The sequence below is a fragment of the Cnephaeus nilssonii genome, assembly GCF_951640355.1.
Source record: "Cnephaeus nilssonii genome assembly, chromosome: 3".
Lineage (NCBI taxonomy): Eukaryota > Metazoa > Chordata > Mammalia > Chiroptera > Vespertilionidae > Cnephaeus > Cnephaeus nilssonii.
In genome coordinates, this window is record NC_137074.1 from 51,827,319 (window position 1) to 51,838,861 (window position 11,543).

The window sequence follows — 11,543 nt, forward strand, 5'->3', positions numbered from 1 at the left end:
TAATAAAAGCATAATATGCTAAGTGTCCAACTGTTCATTCGACCATTTGTTTGACCATTCCACCAGTCGCTATGATGTGCACTGACCACCAGGGGGCAGACGCTCTAACCGGTAGGTTAACTTGCTGCTGGGGTCCAGCCGATCGAGACTGGGCAAGATGGGCTGGACATGCCCTGGAGCCCTCCTACAGTCCCTCCCCAGCTGGCCGGCTCCGATTGGCCCCGATCACTGCCAGGCTGAGGGATCCCTCTGGTGCATGAATTCGTGCACAAGGCCTCTACTATGCATGTAAGTTCTTTGGTTAATCTCCTCCTCCTCCATCCTTTTCTCTCTGAAATAGGGTAGTCTGTTGCATGCGTCAATGTTTCTGGATCTATTTTGTTCATTAGACTCCACCTATAAGTGAGATCATGTGAAATTTGTCTTTCTCTGACTGGCTTATTTCACTTAGTATAATACTCTCCAGGTCCCTCCATGTTCTCTCAAAGGGTAAGAGATCCTTCTTTTTTACAGCTGCATAGTATTCCATTGTGCAAATGTACTACAGCTTTTTTATCCATACATCTACTGATAGGCACTTGGGCTGTTTTCAGATCTTAGCTATCCTATCTAATAAAAGAGTAATATGCAAATTGACCATCACTCAAACAGACAAGATGGCTGCCCCCATGTGGACACAAGATGGCCGCCACAAGATGGCCAGCAGGGGAGGGCAGTTAGGAGGGACCAGGCCTGCAAGGGAGAGCAGTTGGGGGCGATTAAGCCTGCAGGGGAGAGCAGTTAGGGGTGACCAGGCCGGCAGAGGAGGGAAGTTGGGGGTGACCGGGCCTGCAGGGAAGGGCAGTTGCGGGGGACCCAGGCCTGCAGGGGAGAGCAGTTGGGGGGACCCAGGCCTGCAGGGGAGAGTAGTTGGGGGGGACCAGTCCTGCAGGGGAGGGCAGTTGGGGGGGGACCAGGCTGGCAGGGGAGGGCAGTTAGGTGTGACCAGGCCTTCAGGGGAGGGCAGTTAGGGGTGACCAGGCCTGCAGGGGAGGGCAGTTAGGGGCAATCAGGCTGGCAGGGGAGCAGTTAGGCATCAATCAGGCTGGCAGGGGAGTGGTTAGGGGGTGATCAGGCTGGCAGGCAGAAGTGGTTAGGGGCAATCAGGAAGGCAGGCAGGCAAACAGTTGGGAGCCAGCAGTCCTGGATTGTGAGAGGGATATCCAACTGCGGGCAGTTGGACATCCCTCGAGGGGTCTCAGATTGGAGAGGGTGCAGGCTTGGCTGAGGGACCCCACCCTACCCCCACCCCCGTGCACGAATTTCGTGCACCGGGCCTCTAGTTGTAAATAATGCTGCTATGAAAGTAGGTAGGGGTGCATATATTCTTTCTGATTGTGTTTCAGGCTTCTTAGGATATATTCCTAGAAGTGGTATCACAGGGTCAAATGTCAGTGCAATTTTCAATTTGTTGAGGCAACTCCACACTATTTTCCATAGTGGCTGCACCAGTCTGCATTCCCACCAGCAGTGTACTAGAGTTCCTTTTTTTCCACATCCTTGCCAGCACTTGCAGTTTGTTGATTTATTTATTTAAATATATTTTCATTGATTTTAGAGAGGAAGAGAGAGGGAGAGAGAGATAAAAACATCAAGGATGAGAATCATTGATTAGCTGCCTCCTGCACACCCTCCTGCAACCTGGGCATGTACCCTAATCAGTAATCGAACTGTGACCTCCTGGTTCATGGTTGACACTCAACCACTGAGCCACACTGGCAGGTTGTTTTAATTTGCATCTCTCTGATAATTAATGACATTGAGCATTTTTCATATGGCCCTTGGCCATTTGTGTGTTCTCTTTAGAGAGTGTCTATTCAAGTCCCCTGCCCATTTTTAAATTGAGTTGCCTTCCTTTTGTTGAGTTGTATGAGTACTTTATATATTTTGGAAATTAACCCCTTATCAGATGTATCATTGGCAAATTTGTCTCTCATACAGTGGGTTCCATTTTCATTTTGATGCTGGTTTCTTTTGCTGTGCAGAAGCTTTTCAGTTTGATGCAGTCTCATTGCTGATGATTAATTTCTAAACTTTATCTTGTAACATGTGCATTCATACCTATATAAAAAAGGTGAAATTCCACTTCCTAACTCCTAAATCAATACTAAAAAATTTGTAAAATGTAAACATACAAATATCTGCTGAACCTCATCTATTTTCCTATCTCCATCTTCCCTTTCACAACTAAACTGCTTTTCTTTAACATGTATTTTAAAAATTGATATTAGAGATAGTAAGGAAGAGGGGGGGGGGGGGACATGGATGTGAGGAGAAACATCAATCCGATGCCTCATGCACATCCCCTACTGGGGTTGGGTCTGCAACCGGGGCATGTGCCCTGACTGGGAATACAATCAGAGACCTTCTGGTGCATGGGATGATGCTCAACCAACTGAGCCACACCAGCCAGGGTATAACTAAACTTCTTAAACAAGCTGCCTATATATGCAGTATCTGTTTCCACACCTTCCACTCATTTCTCAGCCCCTGCAACATAGCTTCCACCTTCACAAGGCCAATGAAGTTAATTCTCAAGGTCATCATGAGACCCTAAATCTAATGCAGACTTTGTCATGTTAGCCCTTTGTTTGGGGGAATTAAATGAGTTAATTCACGTAATATACTTAATAGAGTATTTAAAATATTAAAGATATGTTCCAAACTCATCTTTAAAAAATATATATGCTGACCAATGTCACCCCAATACCTTTAAAAAATAAATCACACTTCTTCACTTTAATGTGAGGCTAATTCTATATTATGGAGAAACACTTTTTACTAGGAGGCCCAGACTCTTATAATTTTTGTTCTATTAAACTTGGAGTTGTATATAGACATATATATCTCCTCACTGGGGATCAAACCTGCAACCCCTCAACCTTTTGGTGTATGAGAAAAAACTTCAACCAGCTAAGCCAGGGCCAAAATCATATTTTATTGGTCTATCAGCACCCCTGACTATAAGTAAATCAAGCAAATGGATCTTTTCATCTTTTAAAATAAGTGAAAAGTAATTATATTTTTACTCACATTTACTACTAACTCAGAAAAATATCTAAAAGAAGAATTAGAGAGGTAATGCAAAGATTAAAAATGGCAGCGGAGTAGGTGGATGCTGCATGGATATGCTCCCAGGAACAAGCTGGAATTACAACTGAAATATTGAAAGGCTTCCTGAATAATCAAACAGATAATTCATAGGAGAGAACCCTGATACCCAAGGACCAAAAGTGGAGACCGCATAGAGACTGTAGGAGGGATGGAGGCATAAAAGGGCTGGCTGGGCACCCACAGACAGAAACTGAATTCCTGGAGAGATAGCTCACCTGTGGGGGGAAGGGGGATGCCCCTGAGAAATCTGGGATCTAATCCCCAAGCTGGGCTCCTCAGCAGAGAGCACCTAATCTGAGGAGGGTACCCACATAACATCTAGCTGTGAAAAGCAATGGGGTGCTGTCTGCCAGGGAGTGGCAGCTGAAAGTTCAGGCATCCTCTTGAAGGGCCAATGCACAAAAATTCCCTGTGGAGCCACCCACCTTGTGTTCTGGCAGAAGGAGGGTGAAGTGGGTTGAAGCTGTGAGAGCAGAACCCAGGACTGGGGACTCAGGGGATAGAGCTCAGAAGGCAGACTCCCCAAGTTTCCTGAGCTGAGTCATTCCCTCACACAGCAGAGGAGGACATCTTTCCCACATAGTCATTTGCCTTGCCTGAGGGGAAGACAGTTGACACACCCTATTGGAAAACACCTAGACCTGAGGTCACTTAAGAGATAAAAAGTAACAATTAGCCTCCAGGCAGAGGAAACTGCCCCACCCTGTTGAAAAAACTCTCGCCACACCTGAGGATGATTGCCTGGGGGCGCAATTCAAGTTGGAATCCTATTAGTCTATAGACAGAGGAAGTCTCTGGAGGCTTTGAGTCTTTGCCTGATCCAATTAGTCAGAAACAGCCTTTAACACTGTCCTGCACTAGAGATTAAGAGGTATAGAGGATCTACCTAAAACATAATCACAAACCCAAACAGACAACAAAAATGAGGAGACAAACAACCCCCAAAAAGAACTAGAGAATTCTTCAGAAGAAGAGATAAATGAAGCCGAGATAAGAAATATATCTGAAACAGAGTTCAGAGTAATGATGGTAAAAATGCTCAACAGCATGAAAAAAGATACAGTAACTATGAAAAAAGAACAGTCTGAGATAAAGAATGACATAACACAAATAAAGAACACATTGGAAGGAATATACAGCAGATTAGGCAAAGCTGAGGATTGCATCAGTGAATTAGAAGAAAGAGTTGAAAATACCACTCAATCAAAGAACCAAAAAGAAAAACAATTAAAAAACAGGAGGACAGCCTTAAGGGAGCTGTGGGGCAATGTGAAACGTAACAATATTAGAATAATAGGTGTGCCAGAAGAGGCAGAAAGGGAGAAAGGAATAGAATAGGTGTTTGAAGAAATAATGGCAGAAAACTTCCTTAACCTGGTAAAGGAAAAAGTCACACAAGTTCAGGAGGCACAGAGAACCCCAAACAATAAGAACCCAAACAGGCCCATGCCCAGATACATCACAATTAAAATGCCAAAAATTAAAGACAAAGAGAGAATCTTAAAGGCAGCAAGAGAAAAGAAAACTGTTACCTACAAAGGAGTTCCCATAAGGCTGACACCTGATTTCTCATGAGAAACTCTACAGGCCATAAGGGAATGGCATGAAGTACTCAAGGTAATGGAAAGCAAGGATCTGAGGCCAAGATTACTATATCCAGCAAGGCTATCATTCAAAATAGACAGTCAAATAAAGAGCTTCCTGGACAAAAAAAAAAAAAAAAAAAAAAAAAGCCTAAGGAGTTCATCACCACCAAGCCAGCATTACAAGAAATGCTAAAGGGTTTATTGTAAGGGATTGCTGAGAAGAAGAAACAGAGAGAGAAACCTAGCCATATAGAATTAAAATGGCTATAAATAAGTACATTTCAATAATAACCCTAATGGTAAATGGATTAAATGCTCCAATCAAAAGGCATAGGGTAGCTGAATGGATACAAAAACATGACCCAACTGTATGTTGTCTACAAGAGAACCCACCTCAAAACAAAAGAAACACACAGGATGTAAGTGAAGGGATGGGAAAAAATTTTCCATGCAAATGGAAAAGAAAAAAAATGCTGGAGTAGCAATACTCATATCCGACAAAATACTTTAAAATGAAGGCCATCACAAGAGACAACAAAGGTCACTACATAATACTAAAGGGATTGATCCAACAAGAGGATATAACCCTGGTAAACATATATGCACCTAATATAGGTGCACCTAAATATATAAAAAAAAAACTTCTAGAGGACTTTAATGGAGAGATTGACAATAATAAAGTCATAGTAGGGGACTTTAACACCCCTCTGACTTCACTGGACAGATCTTCCAGATAAAAACTTAACAAGGAAACAGAGACTCTATAGGACACACTGGATCAGGTGGATTTAATAGACATTTATAGACTATTTCACCCTAATGCAGCAGAATATACATTCTTCTCAAGTGCACATGGATCATTCGCAAAGATAGACCACAAGTTAGGACACAAAACAAGTCTCTACAAGTTCAATAAGATTGAAATCATATCAAGCATCTTCTCAGATCACAGTGGAATGAAGTTAGAAATCAACTACAGTAAAAACACTTCAAAATATTCAAACACATGGAGGCTAAATAGCATGTTATTAAACAATGAATGGGTTATCAATGAGATCAAGAAAGAAATAAAAAACTTCCTGGGAACAAATGAAAATGAACACACAACAACCCAAAATCTCTGGGACACAGCAAAGGCAGTCCAGAGAGGGAAGTTCATAGCACTACAGGCATACATCAAAAACAAACATACAAACAAACAAAAAACAAAACAAAACAAGAAAAATCAGCAATAAACTATTTAGCCCTACAACTTAAAGAACTAGAAAGAGAACAATAAGAAAATCCCAGAGTAAGTAGAAGGAAGGAAATAATAAAAATTAGAGCAGAAATAAGTAACATAGAGACTAAAAAACAATACAAAAAAAAATCAATGAAACCAAGAACTGGTTCTTTGAAAGGATAAACAAAATTGATAAACCATTAACCAGACTCATCAAGAAACAAAGAGAGAGGACCTAAATAAATAAAATCAGAAATGAAAATGGAGAAGTAACCATGGACACCACAGAAATACAAAGAATTGTAAGAAAATACTATGAACAACTACATGCCAACAAGCTGGACAATGTGGATGAAATAGATAAATTCCTAGAAAAATATAATCTCCCAAAACCGAATCAGGAAGAATAAAAAAACTGAATAGGCCAATAACTACCAATGAAATAGAAGCAATAAAAAAAAAAAAAAAAACTCCCACCAAACTAAAGTCCAGGTCTGGACGGCTTCACAGGGGAGTTTTTCCAAACATTCAAAGAAGACCTAACACCTATATTCCTCAAACTATTTCAGAAAATCCAAGAGGAAGGAACACTTCCAAACTTTTTTATGAAACCAGCATTATCCTAATTCCAAAAACAGTTAAAGACACTACAAAGAAAGAGAATTACAAGCCAATATCCCTGATGAACATAGATGCTAAAATCCTCAACAAAGTATTAGCAAATTGCATCAAGCAATATATTAAAAAGATCATATGCCATGATCAAGTGGGATTTATTCCAGGGATGAAAGGCTGGTACAACATTCGCAAATCAATAAATGTGATACATCACATAAATAAATTGAAAGATAAAATCACATGATCATTTCAATAGATGCAGAAAAAGCATTCGAAAAAATCCAACACCCATTTTTGATAAAAACTCTCAGCAAAGTTGGAATAGAGGGAGCATATCTCAACATGATAAAGGCCATATATGACAAACCTACAGCCAACATCATACTCAATGGGCAAAAACTAAAACCATTTCCCCTAAGAACAGGAACAAGACAGGGATGCCCACTTTCACCACTCCTGTTTGACATAGTATTAAAAGTGCTAGCCATAGCGATCAGACAAGAAGAAGAAATAAAAGGCATCCAAATTGGAAAAGAAGAAGTAAAACTGTCATTGTTTGCAGATGACATGATATTGTACATAGAAAACCCCAAAGACTCCATCAAAAAACTACTAGACTTAATAAATGAATTTGGCAATGTAGCAGGATACAAAATTAACACCTAGAAATCTATGGCTTTTTTATACACCAATAATGAACTCACAGAAAGAGAAACTAAACAAACAATTCCCTTTACCATTGCACCAAAAAAATTAAGATACCTAGGAATAAACTTAAGGAGGTAAAAGACCTATACTTGGAGAACTACAGGTCATTGAAAAAAAAGAGAGAGGAAGACATAAACAAATGGAAGAATATACCGTGTTCATGGACTGGTAGAGTCAACATCATTAAAATGTTCATACTACTTAAAGCAATCTATAGATTTAACGCAATCCCAATTAAGATACCAATGGAATATTTCACAGACCTAGAACAAACTCTCCAAAAATTCATCTGGAATAAAAAAAGACCCCGAATAGCTGCAGCAATCCTGAGAAAGAAGAACAAAGTTGGAAGGATCACAATACTAGATACCAAACTATATTACAAAGCCATTGTTCTCAAAACTGCCTGGTATTGGCACAAGAACAAACATATAGACCAATGGAACAGAACAGAGAACCCAGAAATTGACCCAAGTCATTATGTTCAATTAATATTTGACAAAGGAGGCAAGAGCATACAATGGAGTCAAGATAGTCTCTTCAATAAATGGTATTGGGAAAATTAGACAGACACATGCAAAAAAAAAAAAAATGAAACTAGATCACCAACTTACACCATATCCAAAAATAAACTCAAAATGGATAAAGGACTTAAATGTAAGATGGGAAACCATAAAAATCTTAGAAGAATCCATAGGCAGCAAAATATCAAACATATGTCATAGCAATATCTTTACCAATACAGCTCCTAGGGCAATGGAAACTAAAGAGAAAATAAACAAATGGGACTATATCAAAATAAAAAGCTTCTGCACAGCAAAAGAAACCATCAACAAAACAACAAGAAAGCCCACTGCATGGGAGAACATATTTTCCAACGTTATCTCCAATAAGGGTTTAATCTCCAAAATTTACAGGGAACTCATACAACTTAACAAAAGGAAGATAAACAATCCAATAAAAAATGGGTAAAGGACCAAATAGACACTTTTCGAGAGAAGACAGAAGGAAGGCCAAGAGACACATGAAAACATGCTCAAAGTCACTAATTATCCGAGAGATGCAAATCAAAACAACAGTGAGGTACATCTCACACCTGTAAGAATGGCTATCATCAACAAATGACAAGTGCTGGTGAGGATGCAGAGAAAAAGGAATCCTCGTGCACTGCTGGTGGGAATGCAGACTGGTGTAGCCACTGTGGAAAATAGAATGGCGTTTCCTTAAAAAATTAAAAATGGAACTTCCATTTGACCCAGTAATCCCACTTCTAGGAATATATCCCAAGAAACCAGAAACACCAATCAGAAAGACTATATGCACCCCTATGTTCATAGCAGCACAATTTACAATAGCTAATATTTGGAAACAGCCTAAGTACCCATTAGCAGATGAATGGATTAAAAAAACTGTGGTACATCTACACAATGGAATACTACGCTGCTGTAAAAAAAGAAAGAACTCTTTCCATATGCAGCAGCATGGATAGAACTGGAGATCATTATGCTAAGCAAAATAAGCCAGTCGGAGAAAGATAAATATCACATGATCTCACTCATTTGTAGAATATAATGAACAACATAAACTGATGAACAAAAATAGAGCCAGAGCGGGGGGGCGGGGGATGGGGAGAATATTTTAGAATATAATAGAAGTAATCCTGCCCTAACTGGTTTGGCTCAGTGGATAGAGTGTCAGCCTGCGGACTGAAGGGTCCCAGGTTCGATTCCGGTCAAGGGCATGTACCTTGGTTGCGGGCACATTCCCAGTAGGAGGTGTGCAGGAGGCAGCTGATCGATGTTTCTCTCTCATCTATGTTTCTAACTCTCTATCTCTTTCCCTACCTCTCTGTAAAAAATCAATAAAATATATTTTTTTAAAAAAAGAAAAAAGAAGTAATCCTGTTATTTGCAGAATATTTCCTACAACTTTTGTGATATCATACTATGTTAGTACAGTTTTGGTAATATTATACTTAAAATTCTTTTTTTCTTGAAATATTAATATTTATTGCATGTAATATTATATTTAAGATAGTTTTTCTTAGTCCGAGTGGAGCGAGCAAGCTGACTGGTTGTGTAGTTGCGTCTCGGAGACCGGTAGCACTTGCAGCACGGCTGACCAACTGACTGAAGAGCAGATTGCAGAATTCAAAGAAGCTTTTTCACTATTTGACAAGGATGGTGATGGAACTATAACAACAAAGGAATTGGGAACTGTAATGAGGTCTCTTGGGCAGAATTCCACAGAAGCAGAGTTACAGGACATGATAAATGAAGTGGATGCTGATGGTAATGGCACAATCGACTTCCCAGAATTTCTGACAATGATGGCAAGAAAAATGAAAGACACAGACAGTGAAGAAGAAATTCGAGAAGCATTCCATGTGTTTGCTAAGGATGGCAATGGCTATATTAGTGCAGCAGAGCTTCGCCATGTGATGACAAACCTTGGAGAGAAGTTAACAGATGAAGAGGTTGATGAAATGATCAGGGAAGTAGATATTGATGGTGATGATCAAGTAAACTATGAAGAGTTTGTACAAATGATGACAGCAAAGTGAAGGTATTGTACAGAATGTGTTAAATTTCTTGTACAAAATTATTTATTTGCTTTTTCTTTGTTTGTAACTTATCTATAAAGGGTTTCCCCTACTGTCAAAAAAAAATGTGCATATATAGTAATTAGGACTTCATTCCTCCATGTTTTCTTCCCTTATCTTACTGTTATTGTCCTGAAACCTTATTTTAGAAAATTGATCAAGTAACATGTTGCATGTGGCTTACTCTGGATATATCTAAGCCCTTCTGCACATCTAACCTTAGATGGAGTTGGTCAAATGAGAGAACATCTGGATATGCCTTTTTTAAAGTAGTTTTCTTTAGGAATTGTCAGCATGTTGTTGTTGAAGTGTGGAGTTGTAACTCTGCATGGACTATGGACAGTCAACAATATGCACTTAAAAGTTGCACTATTGCAAAACGGGTGTATTATCCAGGTACTCGTACACTATTTTTTTGTATTGCTGGTCCTGTAACAGAAACATTTTCTTTTATTGTTACTTGCTTTTTAAACTTTGTTTAGCCAGTTAAAGAAAATCTGCTTATGGCACAATTTGCCTCAAATCCATTCCAAGTTGTATATTTGTTTTCCAATAAAAAAAAATTTTACCCCTCCCCCCAAAAAAAGATAGTTTTTCTTGAATTATTGGTGTTTAATGCATGTGGCATTATATTTAAAACTAGAAGCCCGTTGCACGAAGTTTTGTGCAATAGACTTTCACCTGGCTGCCGGCACCAGTTTTCTGCCAGCAGCAGTTTTCCTCTGGCCACCTGCCGATCAGAGCGCCTCCCGCCAGCGCGATCGGCCACCCCAAGAGGAACTCCGATCGGGAGGCACTCCGATCGGCAGGTGGCCAGAGGAAAACTGGTGCTGGCAGAAAACTGGTGCCGGCAGCCACGCAATCGGCCACCCCGAGTTCCGCCACCAGCGTCTTTCGCCGGCCCCATGGGTCCTTCCGCAGCGTTGGCCATTTAGGCTGGCGGGAGGAGTGGGGGTCAGGGACTCGCGAGTCCCCGCCCCCCGCTCCTACTGCCAGCCAATCGGCCACCCTGAGTCCCGCCCCCCTGCGCCTCCAGCCGGCCCAATCATGGGCGTAGCGGAGTGATGCAATTTGCATATTACCTTTTTATTATGTAGGATAGTTTTTCTTGAGATATTAATGTTTATTGCATGCATTCATATTTAAGATATTTTTTCTTAAAATATTAGTTTATTGCATGTAACATTATTATATTTAAAATCATTTTTCTTGAAATAAAAAATAAATTAAAAAAAAGGTCATGCACATGAAGACCCAGAAGAGTCAGAAAAGGAGAAAGTCATGTGAAGCTGGAAGCAGAGATTGGAGTGATGTGTCTACAAGCCAAGGATTCACCTTGGAAACAACACCAGAAGCTGGGAGAGAGGAATGGGGACAGATTTTCCCTCTGGGCCTCCAAAAGGAGCCAACCCTGCGGACACCTGGATTTCAGAATTTTGGCCTCCTGAAGTGTGGGACAATAAATGTCTTGTTTTAAGCCAATAATAATAATAATAATAATAATAATAATAATGATGATAGAAGAAGAATTAGGTAAAGTATGTCCTTCCATTTTAATTCTTCATAAGAATCTCACCAACATGTGTAATTTTCCAGAATTTGGACAGAAGAAAAATCTAATTGTTCAAAGTATTCCAAGTCTGGTTCTCAAAAT

General features: G+C 40.0%; 1 protein-coding gene across 1 annotated transcript; it reads left to right on the plus strand.

Moving 5' to 3' along the window:
- The first annotated feature begins 9,361 nt into the window (after positions 1 to 9,361).
- Positions 9,362 to 10,448, plus strand: LOC307094364 (calmodulin-like). The gene has a single exon (XM_079763120.1). The coding sequence runs from the start codon at positions 9,509 to 9,511 to the stop codon at positions 9,848 to 9,850; it is 342 nt and encodes a 113-aa protein (XP_079619246.1). The 5' UTR covers positions 9,362 to 9,508; the 3' UTR covers positions 9,851 to 10,448.
- The last annotated feature ends 1,095 nt before the right edge of the window (positions 10,449 to 11,543 follow it).